The 24,523-nt window shown below is 33.8% G+C and overlaps 1 protein-coding gene and 2 non-coding genes across 3 annotated transcripts; 2 read left to right on the forward strand and 1 right to left on the reverse strand.

The window, feature by feature from the left end:
* Nucleotides 1-2,392: 2,392 nt before the first annotated feature.
* Nucleotides 2,393-23,953, reverse strand: LOC109113051 (utrophin-like). Its single transcript, XM_042773550.1, has 15 exons — nucleotides 23,508-23,953; nucleotides 18,205-18,335; nucleotides 17,965-18,121; nucleotides 16,958-17,069; nucleotides 14,224-14,486; nucleotides 11,464-11,542; nucleotides 10,592-10,652; nucleotides 10,043-10,104; nucleotides 9,780-9,854; nucleotides 8,926-9,127; nucleotides 7,619-7,704; nucleotides 7,178-7,335; nucleotides 4,707-4,873; nucleotides 3,496-3,607; nucleotides 2,393-2,533 (listed from the first exon to the last, which is right to left on the reverse strand). Exons 1-15 carry the CDS (start codon nucleotides 23,640-23,642, stop codon nucleotides 2,393-2,395), a joined length of 1,941 nt encoding a protein of 646 aa, XP_042629484.1. The 5' UTR covers nucleotides 23,643-23,953.
* Nucleotides 22,372-22,454, forward strand: trnal-uaa. Its single transcript has one exon. It is a non-coding gene; the product is annotated as a tRNA-Leu (tRNA).
* Nucleotides 23,105-23,187, forward strand: trnal-uaa. Its single transcript has one exon. It is a non-coding gene; the product is annotated as a tRNA-Leu (tRNA).
* Nucleotides 23,954-24,523: the final 570 nt, after the last annotated feature.

The following is a 24,523-nucleotide window of genomic DNA, read 5'->3' on the forward strand; positions in this document are numbered from 1 at the left end:
TCAGGTGTCACAGTGAATGACAGAATGACAAACTGCTGTGCAAATGAACCAAACTCACATTTTTCCTGTTGACAGGTGAGATTCTGCTACAGGTAAGATGGCACTGGATTCTCTGTTGTTCTGTGTCGACCTGAAAATGAAAAGTGAAAGTTCAATGTGATGCAGGTATCGAACTGTAAAATGTCTGAAGCATTTTTTTCTTTTCCCTGTAGCTGTCAAAGTGAAATATTCAATTCAGCAAAACAGCTTGTTAAGGGTACAGGCAAAACAATCCACCTTAAAACAAAATGCACTTGTAATAGGGTGAGGAAAAAGAGATGCTTTATTGTAAAAATACTGCTCATTACTGCAATGGAAACCTTTTCGGTGTTGCCAAATTAAAAAAACCTTTCCTGTAGTATGAATACACTGTTTCAGTATCTAAAATGGACATTTAAGTCACACTTAAAATGTTATCATACTAGTTTTAACTATATCAAACCAAGTGGTGTTTATTTAAAAGAAAGCTGGTATAAGCTTAAAGGAGAACTGACATTATGCATCCATTAAAAATCACTGCAACAAAAATGAGTAGTTCTGAGAAAAGCTTTTATGCATTTCAGAAATATTAGTGCAGCATTTGAGTAAAGCTGCTCTTTGGCTTGATATTTTGCATGTAATACAACAAGAGGAGAGACTGCAGATACTCACTCATACTCCTCTGGACACATGCTTACAAATGCAACGGGGCTGCAAAACATACAGACAGCAGAGTGAGAAAACATCATAGCTGTCAACAAACCTGATGAGAGCTGATCACACATGGGCATTACATGGCCTTGTGAACTTTTCACACCTACACTACTTTAGTTTGTTTACTAAAAAGGGCCAAAAGTGTATATGCATCACCAGAAATCAAATCAAAACATCTTTTCCCCTAAACCATTATGAATAGTTATAATTTGCAACATCTCAAATCACTATTCATTATGTGGTAAAATTATTTTAAACATTTTTAGACTATTATTACATAAATAATAATAACATTAAAAAATGCTTTATTCAGTGACATACAAGTGATATTTCCATTCACATCATCATGTCTCATATTTCATCTCAAGTTCTTCAGTGTCACTGTTTTCTTGTTGATAAACAAGTACACTAATCTTTGAAGAATTTTAGCACTGCCAAAATTATTGATTGTGGTGGAAATTAGACTGGGGGAAAATTTGTGTTAAATAAAATAAAATAAAATAAAATGAAATGAAAAATAAATAAATAAATAAATAAAATAAAATAAAATAAAATAAAATAAAATAAAATAAAATAAAATAAAATAAAATAAAATAAAATAAAATTATTGATGGTGGTAAAATGACACCATAACTGACGGATAGTCATAATTTTTTGGGGAAAAATTAATTGATTGTGGTGGAAATAACACCATAAGTGAGAGGTAGTCGTAATTTTAAAGAAAAGAAAAGAAAAGAAAAGAAAAGAAAAGAAAAGAAAAGAAAAGAAAAGAAAAGAAAAGAAAAGAAAAGATATTAAATAAAATATAATAAACTTAAATTAAATTAAAAATTGCTGATGGAAATGACACCATAACTGAGTAATTTTTGCAAAATAAAATAAAACAAAATCTTCCAAGAAATATAAATGTATGATTATTGCACTGTTTAGACCATTAAAATAATATTTTCTAAAAAAATATATATATATATATATAATGGGTTTTCATAAACAGTTGGGTCTGGGACAGTACACAGAATATTGCAAAACATGAAAATAATCTAAAAAGTTGCAAAAATAAATGAAAGCAAAAGAGTTTTAATTAGCATGTTTGTTTTTATTTTTAAAAGGACAAAAGCAACTGTAGTTGACAAAACACCCATATTCAGTCACTCCCATAATAAATCCGGACACGTAATAACATAAAACTACTATTGACTGTGCTCTGACATTGCAACAGCCAGTGAGAACAGTTGGTATATTTCAGTATTAAAGACTGCCATGAACATGATAAATGTCCTGTCTCTTCATTTCCCCCACAATCTCACTAAACAGACACCTGATTGCTTTTGTAATTAAATTCACATCCGCGAGAGGGAAGCAGCATATGCGTGTTGATGTTAAAGCAGCAGCTTTGGAATTACATGAACGAACAGCCTCTTATTTGTTCCAGCGTTCGAGTGACACATGAATAGACCTTTAGTAATTAATGAACGTCACAGCGAAACAGAAGCTAACAAACATGTTTCCCATGAGGCTGAGCGATGACAGGAAGTAGTCAAATTACCAATACATAAATGAAGTATAATACTCTTTATACTTGCACTTTTTAAACAAGAATTAAAGGCCGATAAAAATCTGGAGATCTCAAAAAGATCTTGAATATTTCCACTAGGAAAACTCACGTCTCTAAATGCTCTTCCTCCAGGATGGTCTGCACGGGCAGGTAGCCGAGCCGAGGGTGTTTGGTGAAGTACTTCTTTGAGCGGAACTTGTTTTTCAGCACCTTGGTGAAGTCACGCACATCTTCTCCTGAGGTTGTCTGTAACAGAGAGGCTGTAGGGAAATGTTCTGTTGTGCATGAAGAATTACAGTGGCAGGGACTGGAGCGTTTAGGCTTAGAAAAATCTGGAAAAAAAAAAATTCTAACAAAAGAAAATATTAATGCACCTGCACACACACCCAAGCCCACAATAAAGCAGATATATAATATTATAATATTATTATTTTGAAATATATATATAGAGAGAAAGAGAGATATTCAAAAATGTAATTAAATGAAATTTATAGTTATTAAATTTAATTATAATATTTAAAAAAATATAAAAAAAAATTATTTTATATATAGCCCTAATATATATATATATATATATATATATATATATATATATATATATATATATATATATATATATATATATATATTAGGGCTGTCAAATGATTAATCACGATTAATCACATCCAAAATAAAAGTTTTTTGTTACATAATACATGTATTGTGTACAGGGTATATTTATTATGTATATATAAATACACACACATAAATTATATATTTAGAAAATATTTACATGTATATAAATTTATATATTTATATTCTTATATTTTATATATTATATTTATTATGTATTTTTTATTTAGAAAATATTTATTATTTTTTTTTTAGAAAAGCATGTGTGTGTATTTATATATACATAATAAATATACACAGTATACACACATATATTATGTAAACAAAACTTTTATTTTGGATGTGATTAATCGTGATTAATCATTTGACAGCCCTAATATATATATATATATATATATATATATATATATATATATATATATAGATATATATATATATATATATATATATATATATATATATATTTTTTTTTTTTTTTTTTTTTTTTTTTTTTCAAATTATTTAGGGTGCACTATTTCCTCCCTAATTTTTGAAGCATTTGCCACAATGAACCATCTGAAACCACAACCAAACACAAGCGTTTTCCAGATGCTCACAGGGGTGCAGTACTCCACCATTGGATAGCTGAGATGATAGTCCTTGGAAATCCTTCCCGAGAAAAAACATGTCTGACACACGTTGTAGTTGAAGTGTTTCAGACTTCGATACCTACAGGATTAACAGATGTTTAACACAACAATGGCTATGAACTTTGCAACACTGTCAATGAACTAAACTGAATCAACACTGAACTAAAATGAGTTGAACAATGATTCTATCGTCTTCTGAAGTGCTGCTTATAGCTTGCTTTGAATTTATTTCATAATTTAGGAATTTTGCAACATTGCTTTTATTTTCTTGTTGTTTGTAATTATGAAGCTTATCTAAAACAATCTGTATTGTATAAAGTGCTATATAATTAAATGTGACGACTTTTATGACACTGTCCACACAAATAAGATACACATTGGTGAACCATTACTTAATTTTTAAAACAAATGCACAAATATCATATTCCCTGGACTGAGAACTGTTAGATAAGACATGCATGACATCTCAATTTATGGGAAAAATTGCAAACTCGTTGCCCATTCTGACGTTGTTGTTGTAATTCATTTATTTATTTTAACAGTATATTTTGTTATAGAATTGTATATTTCAACTCTGTTTATATATTTAATTATAATGTTTATTCTTAAAAAATATATATATGAAATAACAGATTTCAGGTTTTTAAAATTATGTTTAGACACATTCCACTATGTGTATTATAATAATAATAATAATAATAATAATATAATGATAATAATAATAATAAAAGTAAAAGTGTCTTTATTGTTGTTTTTATTAATAATGTCTTTAATAATAATAATAATAATAAAGACATTATTAATAAAAACAATAATACAACACTTTTACTTTTATTATTATTATTATTATTATTATTATTATACACATAGTGTATGTGTCTAAACATAATTTTAAAACCCTGAAATTTGTGATTTAATTATTTTTTAACAATGAACATTATAATTAAATATATAATTTATATAATTTTATTATTTTAATAGTATATTTTACTGTATAATTTATTATTAATAATAATAATAATAATAATAATAATAATAATAATAATAATAATAATAATAGCTATTAATAGCTAAAATGCTATTTTGAGGTTGACAAACAACATTGTCTGAAGATTGCGCACCTCCTTTGCTGAAGAAAATGAAATTTTAAGAGTTTCTGTCTACTTCACTTTGTTTACCTGAAGCCCACCAGGGGACACTCTTTACAGATGTTGCATTTGGCCTGATGTTTGGCGGTTTCTGCAGCGGCGACTCTATGAAGGACAGGCAACCAGACCACCGACTGCGGCTCCAAATGCATCCAGTCCACAAACTGCTGTACCTCAATGACATCATCGCGGCCCACCTGAAACCCCAGACGACAGACAAACTATTCATTCATAACCGCAGTGCACTGCATGACACACTATAATGGAGCTGTCTGAGTCTAAAAGCACTCAGATGGTCTATTTATCATTTTAGAAGCGTATTCAACTACACTCCAAAAACTATAATATCCCATCACAACCTTATTAGCCCGAGGGCAAGGGATCCATTAGCAATTTTGAAGTGAAGCAAATGGGGCCAATTGTGATCATTTGTGTCTCCCCCATGACATTAAAACTGCTACCACTGTTATGCATCAATTACAGCAGGCTAGTTAAGGCAGGACTATCAAGAGTCTTTCATTACATGCAACATTAAATGAAAAGAGCTCCACTGTGACCCAAGTAAAACAGTGAAGTATTGGAGGCTCCGTCCAGGGCGGCTTTCAGGAGAGCTGAACGGATTTATAAATACTCCATTACACCAGCGGATGTGGTTCACATCATAAAGCACTCCATCATGTGATATTATGAGAATGCGTGCACACAAATCAAGTGGATTTCATTTAACTATCTCTTGATAGTTTGTGCGTCAGCTGTTGAACCGAGCGCTAAGTGTCTGAAAGTGGCGATGTAAATCCCCAGGCAGGCCTGCCACTCTTATAACTGAGCTCATCATTTATTTATATGTCAAAACTCAGTGAAGTGTAATGATAAGCCCCTATCCCCAAATAAACAAGTCTGAGCATGCGTTCAGCAGCTCCCTTTAGGAATACATAATGTCTCACACACCTGAATTATGTATCATAGAATCCCGTTCATTAATTTGCATGTCAGAATTTTTGTTAAACCTTGTCATTTTTTAATGTATGCAGGTGTTTTTTTTTTACACTTCCTCAGTAAATAAAGTAAAGATTTTATTCTGATCATTTAATGAGGTCCAATGGAAAAAAAAATAATAAAATTTGCACAGATGTTTCTTGTCCTTGTAAGAGTCTGATGAGAAATGTTTGAGTTCATATTGAGATCTCTGATTTTTCAAGTGCACACTTTTGGCAAATCTGAGTTTAAAGTCGGTTTAAATTGTTGATATTTCAAATGTGAGACTGATATACTTGTTCTCAGTAAGCTTGTTAAATAAATCTAAAACTATTAAAACATTTTGCTAATTGAAATAAAGCTATAATCAAATTAAATACAAATATTAGACAACAAAAATAAGTTAATGAAATAAGTTAAGGTTGAAGCACTAAAATAACTGAAAGTAAATAAAAACTAAAACAGAACAAAATCTAAAACTAAATGGAAAATAAAATAACTGAAACCTAAATAGTAATGTTTAATAAAAACTATTAAAAATGACAAAAGCACATAACAAAATCATTAAAAACTAAACTATAATGATAACTGAAAATATAAAGCTAATTCAGAAAGAACCCATAATAATCTATAAAAAATATTAAAATAACTAAAATAACACTGGTTCTCATAAGAATTGATTAAACATTTATTTAAACCTCTTAAATCAATTTTTAAATCATTTTCAAAGTTTTTAAATTCCTTGTTTTATTGTTGTGATTATTTTATTATTATTATTATTTTCTTTTCTTTGATGTAAAGCACTTTGAATTACCATTGTGTATGAAATATGCTATATAAATAAACTTGCCTTCCCTAAGACAAATCGGACTAATTTGTCTCCATTTGACCTCAGTTTGATTTCAATGCCTTGTCAATTTAACGAAATAAGTTTAGGTTGAAGCAGTAAAATAACTAGCTTCAATTAAATAAAACATAAATCAGAATAAAAACTGAAGTAAATTAAATCTCAATAGTAATTTTAAAAAACGAATAAATATGGCAACAGGACGTACAATGACTAAAAATTAAACTAAAATTAAAATGATAACTGATCATATAAAAATAAAAGCTAATTCAAAATATTAATAAAACTATCTAAATAAATAGAAAAATCTGACTCTTAATTCTCGATTTAATCTCAATGCCAAAGCAAGTTACTGAAATATATTAAAGTTTGAACACTTAAATGTTAAAGCTATAATTAAATTAAAAAAAAAAAATTCATATTAACAAAACAAAAGAACATAAAATTACAACAACAACAACAACAACAAAACTAAAATTAATATGATAACTGAAAACATTAAAATAAAATCTAATTCAAAATATTAATAAAACTATAACAGTGTATATAAATAATGCTGAAATAACACTAGTTGTCAGGATACTCTTCTTGAAGACAAGTCTTCATTTGACCTGATCCAAAGATATGAAGAGAGATATCTAATTATCTTGTTTTATAGCCTACAGTAGTGTTAACTCACATATTGAAAGCAGCTACGGACACTGGGCTCCATGTTACTTCCTCCGAACGCTGCGGCCTCCCCGAGCTGGTGTGGGATTTGGATGCTGTTGTGTAGCAGTAATGCCAGCTGCCTCTGGTTACAGATGCCTGCAGCGCCGGCCACCTCAGCGAACAGATCTGTGGAGGACAGCAGGAGCGAAACTCAAAGAACATCACAGGATGTGATTTTAGACTTAAGATCCAATTTATAAACGTCCTTGTAGGAGCCACAGCAAGGACAGTGTTGCATTCAATTCCCAGTAGGTCTGAGACAGTGAAATCAAAGGTTGCAGTGAAATTGTGCACAGACATTAAAGCGAAGGAAAGAAGCCAGGGTTTCACAACATTATTTAATTAACTTATAAATTGAGAGCAGGATAGAATATTTTATGCCACATATATTCAGTTTCAAAGTACTTGCATTTGTACTTATCCTTTAGAGGTCCTTTTGAAAGAGAAAACAAGCCAATCTTCATGGACAACACTTGAACTTTTCCACTTCTGTCACTATTAAAAAAATAAATAAAAAAGTGAGAAAGTGAGAAAATGACGTGAGGTGTGGCCAAGTATCAATTCAATCTGAACAGGGTTTTTGATATTAAAATACTTTTCTATGTCATTTACTTTGCTATTTGCTTTAAAAAACATTTGTTGTGCAAACAAAACAGGCATGTTAGTTGCAGCAATAAACACATGAAATTCTGCCTCAACCTTCTGGCTACACTTACACTGATGCAACGGCGAAATTGCTTATTATATATTATCTTGGGGAATAACACTGGTTATGCCTTTACAAATCAGTTTTGTGTCAGCTTGTCCTCTTGGCAAAAATAGAAATATTGCTTTAGGACTGCAAAAGAAATTAACAAAAAGCATTACATCAAATATGTATGAGAACAACCATTAGAGAGGAGATTGAATGGAATAGTTTAGAGGTCATGAGACACTTTTAGTGGCACTAAAAAGCATTGGACAATTTATTCAGATTTAAAATTGTATATACACATCATTGCATTATAAAAAATATTAAACTAAGATATGTTTTTTTTTCCTATGGACAAAACGGACAAAAGTGGCATTTTTTATCTTTATTTTAAACAGTATATCTTTTTTTTATCATTTTAAAGCAATTTTTGCGTGTGTGATTATGCTGGGAAATAAATGCCACTTTCTTTCTTTCAATATTATTTAATAAATGCCTAATATTTAGTTATTGAATGCAGGTTTAAGCGTTGAATAGTTTACCCAAAAAATGAAAAACTGATGGAAATGTATTCATCCTCAGCCCACCCAAGATGTAAATGAGTTTGTTTCTTCATTTGGAGTAATTTAGCATTTCATCACTTGCTCACCAATGGACCCTCTGCAGTGAATGGGTGCCATCAGAATGAGAGTCCATTTGTTTATTACATTTGTTTTTTAATATGTTTATTAAACATGCAGTTTTTCATCTCACAAGACTGGAATGGAGTGGTGTGGATTACTTGTGGATTATTGTGATGTTTTTATCAGCTGTTTGGACTCTCATTCTGATGGCACCCATTCACTGCAGTGCATCCACCGGTGAATAAAAGTGATGTAATGTTAAATTTCTCCAAATCTGTTCCGAAAATCAAAGTCATCTACATCTAGGATGGTCTGAGGGTAAATACATTTTCAAAAAACTATTCCTTTAAGGGTCTAAATATGCTTAAGGGCCACTGTAGTAAAGATAAAACCCATACAGACCTGTCATAGACTTTTAGCAGCCAGTTGAGACACAGATCCACACACAAAGGCACATTAACCAGATCCGGATGCACCTGCTGAAGTTCACGGTAGATTGTGCACAGACAGTTTATGATGCTAGGAATCTCCAGTAGCTGCCCATTATGCACAAGTTTGTGTTGATCAAAGACACTCTGGGCGATGCTGAGCTCCAAAAGGTCCACTGAAACAGACAGACAGATTCCATCTCCACTCATTTCTGCCTCCACAATGAATTCCATTCAGCGCATTTTAATGAAAGTCACCAGAGCGTAACTCATCCGTTGGTGTGTAATGAAAATGCCGTACTGAAAAGGCAGCAAAAAATTCTATTTCTCATCAGCATTCATCAGATTTGCAACCAATTATAAGTTTCAACAACTACACTTTCTCAGCATCACTCACATCCGAAGATATGAAGCAAAAATCAGCTGCTGTCTGTAACCAAAAACACCATCCGGGTATTTCTGCACAGCTTGTACTGAACTAATGTTGTCAGCGGGTGGCTTGCCGGCTCTAATGCTCTCAAAACTCCTACTGCAGATCAAAGGCTCATAGTTAGTGTACCAGAAACATCCTGACAAAATTAGCAGATAGAGCTCAAGATTGCTTGGTTAAAATTGTATTTGTCCTCTGCAGTAATCTGTTTACTTCCAAAAGTCATTTCGAGTGAGAAGTGATGAAGGGTTTTTCCACATTCACAGTAATTTGCAATGCAATGATAAATGTCCAAACAAATATGGTATTTAGGACAAAATCCCTGACAGAAGAACCATGCAACTGTTTTTATTAGGAAAGTAAGAAATGTAAGACTTAAATGATAAGTTATCACTCACAGCAGAGGGCTTTCTGTAGCCGGCGGCTCTTCATCGCTGTGCGGTAAGCAGAGAAACGCACATGGCTCAGATCAGCTGCATATCGAGGGTAAAACATAAAGGCTGGATGTGAATATTACTAATAAGAAAAGTCCAGTTCTCAAGTTCAAATGATGAGGAAAATGTAAGAAAGCATGCATATTGCACATTTTGAATGTTTAGTGAAATACACAGAGAGAAAGACAGAACACTTGACAGTTTGATTGACCAGAACAAGAACAAACCCATTGACTGAAATAGCTGTGTCATCTTTGGATGATCCCACGAGGTGGTCTGCTGCTCATGACTGAAAGATAATTAATAATAATTAAACATCAGTTCACCTTAATGGAAAATGTATTTTGGTGTCTGTCAAGAGGATGAATAAAACTGCCAGAAAGATTTGGAGAGTTTGAAGGAGCCTTTTTTGTAAGAAATCAATCCTTTTATTCTGTAAGGATGCATTAAATTGATCAAAAGTGACATTAAAGACATTTATAATGTTGAAAAAAAATCTATTTCAAATAAATGCTGTCGTTTTGAACTTTCTGTTCATCAAAGAATTAAAAAAATATTAAGCGGCACAACTGCTCTCATCATTTGTAATAATAATAATCAGCATACTAGAATGATTTCTGAAGGAAATTATTGTAATACATTTTAGTAAGGGTGACTACAAATAGATGAAAATTTGTTGAATCACTTCATTCTGATGCAAAATTGAGCACATGGGAAATCACAAGAAGTGCATGATGTGTCATAGCAGAGATGAGAACATGTGAAACAAAACTCACTTGATATAATAAGGGATGCCGTTATGAAAAACAGCTCTTTGCCAAGGGAACTGAACGGAAACTGGTTGAGAGACAGAAGGTTTCAAAGATAAAGTCATGACATTTGAATAACTTTCACACAATACAGTTTTTGTTGTATAGTGGAACAAATGAAAAAGTATTTGTGACAAATCAGTTTCCCCACTTTTTGACCAGTGATTTTTCAGAACTTTTTCAGATGTTTCAACTGACTGAATACATATTTTCATGGGAAATTGCAGAACAAAAGAGCAATTTCTAGCCGATTAAGTATAGCTAAACAAATGTACATTACCATTCAAAGGCTTGGGATCTTTTATTGTTTTGAAAGAAATCTCTTATGTTCATTCATTTGACCAAAAATACAGTAGAAATAATTGTTTTGGGAAATATTATTAGTAATTAAAGTATATTTTCAAATATAATTTATTCCTGTGATCAAAGTTGAATTTTCAGCATCATTACTCCAGTCTTCAGAGTCACATGATCCTCCAGAAATCATTCTAATATACTGATTTGCTGTTCAAGAAACATTTCTTATTATTATCAAAGCTGAAAACAGTTGTGCTGCTTAATATTTTTGTGAAAAAACAGCATTTATTTGAAATAGAAATCTTTTGAAACATTAAAAATATCTTTACTGTAACTTTTGATCAATTTTATTGCATCCTTGCTATATAAAAGTACTGAAGGAAAAATCTAACCAACCCCAAACATTTGAATGGTAGTGTATTCACTACAGAAGTTACTTTTAATTAATTCACAGGGCTAAAAATCAACATTTTAGAATTAAAAATATTTTCTATGACTATGGGAATACTGATGAATGCATAAAAAACGTTTGCCCAACCTACCAGACAAGAAGTCATGGGAGAAATGTCTCTTATCCGTTTGAGAGCATTGCAACTGCTGGTGCTGATTACCCACAATCCCCTGATAAGATTTTGAAAAAGAAAAATATTCTCAAACAATCAAGATTGAAAGATTATGACTACACCAGATGGCATGATAAAAAAATGATGCCTTAACATCTGACTGTGCTATCAGATCATAATGCGCTGATCGAAACATACCCCTCCAATAGAGACATAATGGTAGCTCAGATCAGAGGGAAATTACAGTGCTTTAAAGGCTTTTTCATCCTATGAGACGACTAAGCAGGGGGCAGTCTGGAGAAAAATAAAGACATTGTTCTGAGAATATGAGAAAATAGTCGCTGGTACTTCACTTCAGAAATGACCAGATGCTCATTATCCAACACGACTGCCTTCAAGAGTCTGTGGAGACACATCTCTGCCAAAATATAATGAGTGCCCTTTTCATCTTGTGTGACAGACAATGCCACATCCCAGAAGCACAAATGGTGCAACTCTTTCAGTTACATTAATATAACTCTTGCATGAAAACCAAAGATGCTCACTTGGGATGGAAAATGTTGTTGTTCGAGCTCCAAAAATGAGTTAGCAGCAGCCTGTCTGTGGTTTGATGAGGTGTTGGTGAAATAAGGCCCAAGAGTGTCATTGGGCAGGTAGCAGCTTAATTATCTATGTTCTCCAGCTGCCCAGATCGATACGTAGAGTCAATATTTCTGCCCACAGGATCCTCAGGAACATGACAGTCACACACTCATCAAGCTACGGGATAAAGGAGCAATCAAAAACAAACTGGACTCCGTGTGGTTTCAGTGATCCTTATGCATGATTAAAAATAATCGATTCTTCAAAGTCAACGCTGGGGTTTGAAAGCATCTTATGAGTATTTTAGAGTGTGATGCCAGCCGGCTTAAATGATCTGTTGCCCATGTGGCACAAATTGGCATCTTTATAGCTATTATGTGGGCTAGTAAGAAATATTCTAAACCTGAAGTGTAAAATAATCAAAAACTTTGACCTTCAATAAGCAAATGACAGAATTAAAGTCATAGTTTACTCAAAAATAAAAAGTGCTGAAAATGTACTCATCCTCAGGCTATCCAAGATGTAGATGAGTTTGTTTCTTCATTTGGAGTAATTCACCATTACATCCCTTGCTCACCAATGGATCCTCCAAACAGCTGATAAAAACATCACAATAATCCACAAGTATTCCACACCACTCCAGTCCATCAATTAATGTTTAAGTGGAAAGCTAAGAGTAAGAAACAAATCCAACATTAAGGCATTTTAACTTTAAACCTTAAACTTTATCTTAAACCTCTAACTTTAAATAATGCTTCCTCCAGTGAAAAAGTCCATCACCTGTTGTCCTCTCACATTAAAGCTATCTTGAACTGTTTTTGCTTGTTGAAGGTGCTTGATCTGTGCATATTTCTCTCCTGATTCAGACGAGATGACTTTTCCACTGGAGAAAGCAATATTTTGGATAGAGGAGTCTTATTTTAACCAGAAGCAACAGCTTAAAGTTAAAAACTTCTTAATGATGGACATGTTTATTACAAACATGTAGCCTTAATTGATGGACTGGAGTGGTGTGGATTATATGTGGATTATTGTGATGTTTTAATCAGCTGTTAGGACTCTCATTCTAACGGCACCCATTCACTCCAGAGGATCAATTGGTGAGCTTGATGTTATGTTAAATTTCTCAAATCTGTTCAGATGGAGAAACAAAGTCATCTACATCTTTAAAACCTGAGGTTGATTAAATGATTACTTTCATATGAGTACATTTATTTACATTTAGCATTATCATGGATGCATACAGCTTAAAGAGTCTGCAATGTATTTCGGATGTATTAAACTCTGCACATCTCAGAGTTTAACCAATGCAACTTCATCTTGACCCTGATGTTCAAAGTTGTATGAGCAATCGGCGGCATGGTCTGATGGCCTTGTGTGCATGCAGTCCTTTACCTAATCTGACCTGGTGGAACCGTTCAATCAAACAAATTCATTTACTCACATGAGACGGCTTGCTGACATATTTATTGAACTGCCCTTGTACAGTCAAATCTGAGTCTGATCTTTCACTAGATCTGCCTTATTCTATTTAAGGCTAAAATTACAAAGAAAATTTCATATTTGATCATCACATAAGACATGAGGGATGAGCTTTCTGTCACATATCAAAGTGTATAATACAGTTTTAAGTCTATGGAGGTCAAACTGGAATAAAGTGAAGACTAGAGAGTGAACACACTGAAATCTGTAGTACTAGAGTAAATTTTCTCTCTTCTCTCAAAAACAATGGTAGAAAACTAATAGTAATAATTAATATTCTCAAATAGATGCTTATTATATACCTAATTGTTGAGCAGTAAAGCATGTCATAAAAAACAAATAATAACAGAGTTTATAATAAAAATAATAATAATTAAAAAAAAGTTCCTAAAACAAAACAAAAAAGACACAAAATTTGGCTTATATTTTTAGGCTTAAATTGAAATCAGGCATTAAAAATTATTATTGTTATTATTATTTTTGGTTCATTTTAATTACTGATCATTACTAAATGTAAATTTCAATATTTATTTACTAATACATTATTAAAACCCCAAAAAAGTAATGTTACAATATTTATTGGACCTGATTAATAAATACTGTAACAAATGAATTGCTCATTATTAGTTACTTTTAGTAATTGTATTAACTATTGTATTTTTTATTTGAACTCACGATACTTTCCACATTCTCCAGCACATAGTTGGCCATGCTGTGTTCCTCAGAGTGCCAGCTCTCATTCTCCATCTCAGCCAGGCCGAGGTCCAGTTGGTTCATGGCTTGTTGGAGATCCTGAAGTTTCCCCAGAGCCCAGTCAACCTCGTGCTGCCAGCTGGCGGCCTGAGCACTGAACCGCTCCCAGTGCTGCTGGACCTCAAAGGCCTGGTCCTGAACCGCTTGAGCCAGCTGACGAATCTTCTCCTCCTGGACGGTCAGTGCTGAAAGTTAAAGACAGCATCAGTCAAATGACCTCAAACGAGATGTTCTAAGTCATCATCTTATTTTAAAGTGATTATTTAACCCCAATGTAGCACTTTTTTAGCGACCTTGGGGTCCTTAACAGGACATGCACATCATGGAGACATCTATTTGACATCTGCATTTACATCTGCAAGATGAATTTTTTTCGATTGTTGGCTTATCTGCAGTATATCTATAGGACTATTAGATGTCAAATAGATGTTTAGAAGATGTCTTTAAGAAGCTTATGATTTAAAATGTATGTAAAACTGACGTCTGGAAGATGTCACTTTTGTATTTCACACAACTTCTCTGGGCAATCTGAGGTAAACAAACACTCGGTTCATAATTCTGATTCTTTTTAGTAAATCGATTCGTACAAAAGGATCCTGTTTATCATATGTAGCTTTGAAAAGTACGATTCATTGCAGTGATTAAAGCTTCTCTCTCATAAGCAGCTGTGGAAAGTCTGATTCATTCTGCCTAAATGATTTTCTCTCATAAATAGTTGTGGAAAGTCCAGAAGTGAATCGGTTCGTTCTAAATGATTCTTACTCTCTCATACCTTTGAAAATTCAGATTCAGTTTAGTGAGTCGGTTCATCTTAAACTTACTATTGTCTCATATGTAGCTTTGGAAAGTTCAGTTCTTTCTAAATCAGTTTATTTGGACGGTTCTTGTCAATGAACATATTTCAAAAAGTTTGGCCTAAGGGGCATATCGATTCTGTTTTGAAAATTTAGTTAGGACTACTATAGTTAGTTATATTTAGAGTAAATTTATGTTGTAGTTTGATTATTTCAACTTGACTGTGATTACTCATTTGTGTTATAAAACTGTGGTTCTGATTTATAAATTATTAAATTTTAATTATAAATATTATAACTGGATAGTTAGATAAATTATTTAATTGAGTAGCTTCAATGTACTAAGACTCCTTGTACGTAAGCATGTAGACTGGGTTTTCCAGGACTGAATATTTTAGTAGTTAAGAGTCCTAGTCCTAACCATATTACAGTGGTCCAGCACTTACCATGTCTCTTTACCATTCTTTACTTATTTCCTCTGTGATCAGCTGCTATAAATCCAGCTCAGATTTACATCTGGCCCCTTCAGCACTCTGTCACTTTTCACTTTGTGTCCTGTAAGGTTTATTGTGTCCACTGAGCCATTTCAGACACAAATCAAGCAGCAACGATGCTATAGACTAAAACTATGACCTCCAGAAATGAAAGGTGTGATAAAAAATTAGTGTTTGAATCCAGGAGATGATCATTTACATCAGAAAGACAATACACATAAAATCTGACACATGGTGGCATCTTTAATAGAAACAGACAATTGAGGACAAAACCAGACTGATAGGTGAAATCTATCACTGCAACAAAGTGTGTTCAACAGAGGACAGTTTGTGTTATTTTGATGTATGCTACCATTCAAAGGTTTAAGGTCAGTAGGATTATTTTTTTAATAAATTAATACTTTTATTCAGTAAAAATGCATTAAATTGATCAAAAGTGACAATAAAGACAAGTAAAAATCCTGAAGAAATATATATCATGATTTTCACAAAAATAAATATTAGCAGCACAACTATTTTCAACACTGATAATAAAAAATATTTCTTCAGCAGCAAATTAGCATATCAGAATGATTTCTGAAGGATCATGTGACACTGACAACTGGCGTAATGATGCTGAAAATTCAGTTTTGCATCACAGAAATCCATTCTAAAAAATACTGAAGTAAAAATAGTTATTTTAAATTGTAATAATATTTCACAATATTACTGTTTTTACTGTGTCTTTGAATATATAATGTAATCTTGGTAAGTAAATAAGAGACTTCTTTCATAAACATTAAAACATTTTGAATGGTATGATTGAATGGCTGCTGAAAATTTAGCTTTAACATTTAATTATTCAAAATTTTAAATAAGAAATTACTGACCTCAAAGTTTTTAAATGGTAGTGTATATAAATATAAAACGTTGTGCATTTCATGTTGTATAAAACACTTTTTTGTTTAAAAAACACATGCCTGTATAAAAGAAAAATCTCAAACAAGACCTCTTTAATATGTGAATTATCTCTCCTACGCAGTAATAGAACTAATTTTGTTAAAGTCTCCTGCTTCTCAGATGTTTCTCCCGAGAAAAACACCCCATAAATCTCACATCAGGCCCCTCCAGAGTTTCAGAAGGAATCTTAACAATGTTTCATACTGTGTTGAGAATCGCCAAGACATCAAAGCCTGCAATCAAAAGATTTCAGTATGAACTCTTTTTTTCTTATCCAATTCTCCCAAGACCAAATTATCTGAGCTTTGCTTTATAAGTATGTTGATACTTATATGAAACATAACTGAGAATTCCTGTACCATGAAAGAGAAACCTCTATAATAAAATATTCCTCTGGGAGGTCGCAAACTGACAAAAACAGTCTCTCACCTGAAGCCGTCTCTATATTGCTCAGGACTTCCATTGTTGTAGGTTGAACAGCCAGAGACAGACATGTCTGATTCATATTCTGTCTCCGTCCACTCATCTCACTGTGCAAGGCCTGTGTCAAACAATACATTAAAGATGCAGAGGTGTGACTTATAAACTAAATCACAGAGATAAAGCTAGCAGTCATTACATCTCATTCCAGACAATGTAGAAGTGGTGAAATTGGAGATATAATTAGTCGAAAAGCAATCAGAAAGCAATGTATAAACCCAAACATCAGCTGAGCTGAATGTGACAAACTGAGAAAAAAAAAAAATTGTACCAGAGGGAATATGTTTTGATGTCAATATCAGAAGAAATAACTTTTGATTAATCCTGTATGGTTTTTAACTTATAAAGCAATATAATACCACCAACAAACCACATGCAATAATGAGCCGCAGACTCTAATAAGCATATAAAAAATTTATATGTGGAATAAATGAGGTACTTTACTGTAAAATACTATTTAATCACCACTATATATAAAGCTACTTTATAATGTTGTTTACTGCTATTATTATGTGAGGTCTGTTTGTCAAGACAGACTTATTGCAACTGATGTAAACAATGCAATGTTTTAATGCAGTAAATTCAAAAAACGGCAACGATAAATAGTGTTGTGCATTTAAAGGACATCAATAATTCAGCAGAGCAATAACAAACAAAATATCACAGCTTCTGTTTGAGGAACAGTAATCAAGGGGTTTAATTATTTTGTATTGTATCTTTTTATTAAAGTAGAAAAGTCTATATTATCAAAGGACTGCAAGATGCCTGTTTATGCACAGGAGGAGGTGCTGGGTACAAAGTGGAAAATTATAAGACATCATGTATAAAAAAATATGAATACATTACTCAAAATGGACTGTAAGTGTTTAGCTCTCATGAGGTTTAATGGTCCTTAAAATCCGAGATGCCTTTTCTTAGTTTAACCTGTGAACACGCACACACACAGCGTGACTGACCGTACAGTAGCCTTGTTTCTGCAGTAAAGTATGTACATCCTCTCCCACTGGCCTCTGCCTTGTCAGCTCCTCATCCTTCAGCTTCACCCAGAACCAAAGCTCTTCAAGGATGGTTATGAGTCCTGTCCATTTCTCCGCACCGGCCTCGAAACACTCTCTGAAAGAACATGGCAGTTTGAAGGAAAGTTCAGGACATTGGAGGTTTCCGTTTGTTTATATTGCTGGATATATTGTACAAACCTTCTCGAGGCTATATGAATGTGGTCCAGATCTCCAAACTTATCAAGTTCTTGTGCCATGGTATTCGGGATCTGACCCCCCAGAGCCCTTTTAGAAAGATCAGTCTGGGTATCAACATCTGTCTGAATGTCCTGAGGAGAAATAACAGCATGCAGAAGCTGAAATTGCACCAATTCAAACTAATCTCAATAGACTCTGATTAAGAGATCGTCCCCTTGGTCTGTGTGGCCTATAAATAGGACTAAAATGAAGAGAAAATCATTCTGCCTCTATAAGTATTTAAAGGAATAGTCCACCCAGAAATGTACATTTCCTGAAAATGTACTCACCCTCAGGCCATCCAAGATATAGATGAGTTTGTTTCTTCATCGGAACAGATTTGGGGAAATTTAGCATTACATCAATCGTCAATGGGTCCTCTGTAGTGAATGGGTACCGTCAAAATGAGAGTCCATTTGTTTATTACATTTGTTCATTAAACATGCAGCTTTTCATCTCACAAGACTGGACTGGAGAGGTGTGGATTACTTATGGATTATTGTGATGTTTTTATCAGCTGTTTGGACTCTCATTCTGACGGCACCCATTCACTGCAGAGGATCCATCGGTGAGCAAGTGGTGTTAATGCTACATTTCTCCAAATCTCTTCCCATAAAGAAACAAAGTCAGACTTACTCAAACTTAGATGGCCTGAATGTAAGTAAGTTTTTAGCAAATTTTCATTTTTGGGTGAACTATTCCATTAATGCAGGGTCAAAAAATCTGGAAAATGCATGACTAACAATCAGGTTCCAAAACACATTTGTGGTTGACAGAACACTTACCTACTTACAAAATAAAGTAGGCTATGTATAACCTCAAATTGCACACACCTCACCTGCCTTCAACAGTCTGCTGTAATTCCTACCCATAAAACTTCAATTTATGGTGACAGTTTCCTTAAAGCCTCCACAGACATAATGACTGATTGGTTTATATCAGAAAAATGTACCTCACTCGTTTAGAGCCAAAGTGATGATATACAGCCAAGCAAAGTCATCAAACAGAGACATAACAGACAGTCTTTGCTTATTATGCTGGAATGCATAATATGTGTTCTGCTAACAAGAGGACTTGGGAAAGATGAAGGAAAATGACACTTGCCATCATTATTACTGCCAACGATGCTAAAAACATAAAAGAGCTTGATCAGATCTATGCCTTAATAAGGTTGTACAAATTTTCACAAGTATAAAAAAACTAATCAGACAAAAAAAATACACTGCGATTTTCAGTGTCAACAATTTCATATTACAGCATTCACCAAGTTATTTATAAGTACAATGACACAGCAAATTACGGATTTTCCAGCAATTCTGATGTGAAATTCATGAACCCGAACCTCCCCTTCGATCACTTTTGCACTTGGATCAAAACATAAAAGTCTCTTTCTGGTGTTAGGACAATAAACTGAAGAACTGTATTACATATTGTATGTGGAAAGATAGTTAATTAATATAACTGTAAAAAAAATCATTTGTTAATATTTGAAAGCTAATAATGTATTACCCTCGATCCAGTTCTTTTATTATAACTTAATGCAGCCTAGAGATAAAAGCACTATAATAAAAACACAAAGACAGCATGATCTGTGTGGTCCGATTCACAAACAAATGACTCTTATGATAAGAGTCATAATGACTCTTATGACTCTTATCAACTTCAAATCCAACAGAGCTACTGAATCAACACTTCCTGAACTGGAAGTTCCATGTCAGTGTACCATTACTGTAATATAGCCTTTATAGACTGCCTATACTTGTTGTTCAACCAAGAGAGCATGTGCTTGAAAACATGAAAATGTATAATATAATATCCAGAGCTTTTAAATTATATTAATTCTCGTTCGTGAGATTTAAAGGGGTCATGAACTGGCTTTTCATTTGTTGTCTGAGTAATGGGCCATTTTCTACCCTGGTTTTAAGGCAAGTGTTGCATAGAATTATGTGACTATAGTAGGCGGTGTATTGAGCTAATCCAACCTACTCATAGTCCTAAACCCAATCCTTATCCTAAACCTACCCTCACTACAGCGCCTACTAAGGTCATATAATTCGGTGGTCACAGAATAAGGTGTAACACCGGCTCAAGAAATGCTGTGTTTTTATGGGTGTGCCGCATTGAAGATTTGGAAGTAAACGCCTACTGCTGTGATTGGATAATAGTTTTGTATAGTAAACTAACTTTCTGTGTGTTTGTTTGACAATGCTGCATCCTTCAATATTGGAGCCTTCTGTGACTTTGGTTAGACGCGTACACATAATCAGGACACATCAAGCGATCTCTAGCAAAGCAATAGTGACACATAGTACAAATATTTTTTACTCACATAAGTGTGCTGCACCATTCCTGTCAGATCAAAAATAGACAGCACAGCATTGCTTTTTACTCTCAGTCTCTCTGCAAATCCAGTGTCGACATTTGTCTTGTTTACAAAGAAATCCGCGGTGAAATGAAGTGAACAAACGTATGCTCAATGTTTTACTCACATGAGCTGAAACTTCATTAAAAAATAAAGTTCAACCACGCATTCCTAATATTTGAATATGAAGGAAGGTAATGCAGCGACTGTGTTCTTCCACAACCAGGCACTGTACAATATTCTGCAACCTTAAACGGCATGTTTACTGCTTGGTGGCTCAATCCTGTTTAGCGACACTCATTTTATTTCCCTACTATGTCATGCGCGGATCAGTGGGCGGAGCTTGGGCATTGATATTCTTCTGTGGAGGCGGTGTTTAACCTCTGTATTACATCATAGGTAGGCACATTCCAGGATCTGGCGTTCACTGGGCCTGGTGTCAATAAAAGCTTTTATTTCAGAAACAAGGATGTTTTCAGTTCTGAAACTTACAGGATATTCTTTTAGTAAGATGACCTCTTATATATCAAAAGCTCAAGTAAAAGTTGATTTCTCAATTCATGACCCCTTTAACAGGCAAGACAGTTCCAGCAGTTTAAGAACGAACTTATTTCTTTTATTCCTATTTCTTATTTTTATTTGTTCATCCTTAATCCATTTTATTCCAAATGGAGACCATACTATAGGGCTCAGTTAAAATGTTTGTAAAAGCGTTTCAAATGCTTTTAGAGACGTACCTAATAAATATAACAATTCCTTAGTCTTTCAAAAGAGTTGTGAAACTTGGCATCTTTGAGATAAGCAATAAAGGTTGCTTTTAGTCAGAGAAATCCGAGACTGGCACACTTGTGGTGAGGAAGACATTAAGAAGAAGTTTATAAATGTCAGTGCATTAATGTTCTTGCCATCTCATAGATATGGTGCCAGCTGCAGTTTGTGCATAATCTCTCTGTGAACAACAGTCTTCTTGAAACAATAGAAGAAAAGACTCAGAGGAACTAGTGCAAGTGTGACCAGGATGGCCGCGGGGTTAAGGTGTTGGATGTCCTCGTGGGTTCGAATAATTTTCAATGAAATTAAGTAATCTTTTCTGTGAAGAATAGTCAGAAGTAATGCTGGGTTGTGATGAGATGGCATTATGAAAAACAGTGCTGACTTATCAGTGTTGTTCAGAGGAGCCAAACATGTATATAATATCACTGATGCACTAATCTCTGTGTTATTTATAAGACTTTAGATCAGGGGTGTCAAACTCAATTTGAGCCCTGCAGAGTATAGATTCAACCCTAATTAAACACACCTGATCCAACTAATCAAATCCTTCAGGCTTATTTGAAAACTATGTGGTATGTGTGTTGGAGCAGGACTGGAACAAAACTGTGCAGGGCTCCGGTCCTCCAGGACACCCCTGCTTTAGATAGTAAGCAATCAAAACTGTCTGCATAGGTTCCTGTCGAAATACGAAATTAATTATTGAAATATTTCATTATTTAATTAATGAAATACATAAGATAAATTCCTTGTGCAGACAACGTATGCAAAATTTTAACTTTTAACACAAGCAGCAGCTTTATAAAGTATAAATCTAATATTCTTAAATGGGAACAAGCCTACTTTTTTTTTTTTTGTCACAAACCAAATCTCTAAAAAGGCTCCTGAAACTTGGCTTAGAACATCTTTCAGATAAGCAGTAAAAGTGTGTTTGATTTTAGTCTAGAAAATCTTATCTATCTCATAAAGGAACAAAATATCGGTTCATAAGCATCATCAGGATGGCCGAGCGGTTAAGGTGTTGGACTTAAGATCCAATGGACAAATGTCCTTGTGGGTTCGAACCCCACTCCTGGTAGATTTCAACAAATTTTCAATGAAATTAAGTAATCTTCTCTGTGAAGAGTAGTCAGAAGTAATGCTGGGTTGTTGTGATGAGATGGCATTATGAGAAACAGTGCTGACTTATCAGTGTTGTTCAGAGGAGCCAAACATGTATATAATATCACTGATGCACTAATCTCTGTGTAATTGATGAGACTTTATATCAGGGGTCTCAAACTCAATTCCTGGTGGGCCAGAGCCCTGCAGAGTTTAGATTCAAGATTTTTATTTGTCACACACACGATTATATAGAGCATTTATAACCAGCAATGAAATGTGAGTAAGGTCCACTCAATGGACAGTGCAATTATTAAAGAATACAACACAGGTGAAAATATACATAAATATAGGTATGAAAGAATGAAATAAAAGTAAACAATAAAAATATAAGAATAAAATATAAAAAAGATGGATACTGTAGATTTAAATATAGAATAGAACATAATGTGCATGAAAGTATACTGTAGTCTTAAATATTAAGATACACAGGAAAGTGCAAGAGGCGAATGTGCAAACAGGTAGTGACACTGTCAGTATGTCAATGTGAGGGAGAGAATGATGAATATCTTACTGATAACTGATTAGATTCAACCCATAAAGTCCTTTAACCTGAGCTAAACTGTAACCAGGATGGCCGAGTGGTTAAGGCGTTGGACTTAAGATCCAATGGACAAATGTCCTCGTGGGTTCAAACCCCACTCCTGGTAGAGACCTGGATTTTTAGAGAGATTAAATTTAAATTTGAGATGCAAATTTCTGCATAATTCATGAAAAAAATACAATACCTGTTAGAGAATAAACAACTGTGGCTTTCTGGACAAGATTCCTGATAAAGTCAGTCAATGAACTGTAAAAAACAGATGCATCTGTTGGCAATATCACTGTATATTAAAACTTGGTTAATGCACTTTTCATTTCTTGTGATGCTACCGAACCCTCTAAAAGACTGAGAATCTGTGAGCCCAAATGCACACACATTCATCAACAGATCTTCATAGTAAACAAAGTCATTTAAACACTCTTTTACCTTGCACAGTTTCTGATAACGGGGTGACGTGACAGCCATTCTTTGGATGTGTTGTAGAAAAAGCATCACTTTCTGCAGTGAAGATCTCACCATAGCCATTATCTTCAGACTGCTGGGCTTGTTTAAGATTTTCATCCTAAAGGATTTCCACTCCTGGTGTTTGCACAGTTAGCACATCATCTCGGCTTTGAAAGTGGATCCAAATACTCCTACAGCATGTCCAATAACTTAAGAGGTCATTTGCAAATGTGAAGTAGAGAAAACGCCTCTCAAAAGCAGCAAACAAAGCCAGTACAAAGATCCAACTCAAGAGATGTCCTGTCTTCAGGCTTGTGCTTTAATCTTCAAAGGGATACTGGACAATGAAGAGAGGAGTGATTCAGATCCATGAAAACTGAAAGTTGGACTAAGATGCAAAAGCTTGTTTCCTTGTCAGCAAAAACTCCCTGTCTGGATGAGAAGATGCTGAGTGAGAGAATCAGAGTCTGAGTGAGTGGCAGAGAGAGAGAGAGAGAGAGAGAGAGAGAGAGAGAGAGAGAGAGAGAGATATTTGGGGAGTGCACAGTATCCACACAAGACTGAGGACCATTAGTCTTATACAGTCAAAATGCAAAATTTTCCATTGCAAGTTGTATTTAAAAAAAGGTTATTCTTACATTCTTTTTATAAAAAAATCAAAAACCTGAGAGTGGTGGTTTTTAGAATGTCACTAAAAAGCCTATTCCTTGTAAAAAAAAAAAAGTATGAACTACCAATCAGATGACACCAGGCAAGTAGTGGACTGTGGAGGGTTTATGGTTTGTTTTGTGACCAGGATGGCCAAGTGGTTAAGGTGTTTTAAGATCCAATGGACAAAAGTCCTTGTGGGTTCAAACCTCACTCCTGACAAACTAAGATAACAACATTATAATAACAATTTCAGTAAAATGTCAAATTAATTGTCCCAGCTTTTTGCAATAATTTGTTTTGCTAAATTTTTACAAAGTTCAGCAGAGAGAACACTCCAAACGTGTTTT

Source organism: Cyprinus carpio, chromosome A17 (assembly GCF_018340385.1).
Source record: "Cyprinus carpio isolate SPL01 chromosome A17, ASM1834038v1, whole genome shotgun sequence".
In the NCBI taxonomy this organism is placed as follows: domain Eukaryota; kingdom Metazoa; phylum Chordata; class Actinopteri; order Cypriniformes; family Cyprinidae; genus Cyprinus; species Cyprinus carpio.

Excerpts from the sequence above, each read along its gene's own strand:
- LOC109113051 (XM_042773550.1), bottom strand. The coding sequence starts at position 23,642 with ATGAAAATCTTAAACAAGCCCAGCAGTCTGAAGATAATGGCTATGGTG. Across the intron at positions 18,336-23,507 it reads GTTATCAGAAACTGTGCAAG|GACATTCAGACAGATGTTGA; the intron begins GTAAAAGAGTGT and ends ATTTCTCCTCAG. Across the intron at positions 7,705-8,925 it reads CTGCTAAAAGTCTATGACAG|TGACAGAAGTGGAAAAGTTC; the intron begins GTCTGTATGGGT and ends TTTTTTTAATAG.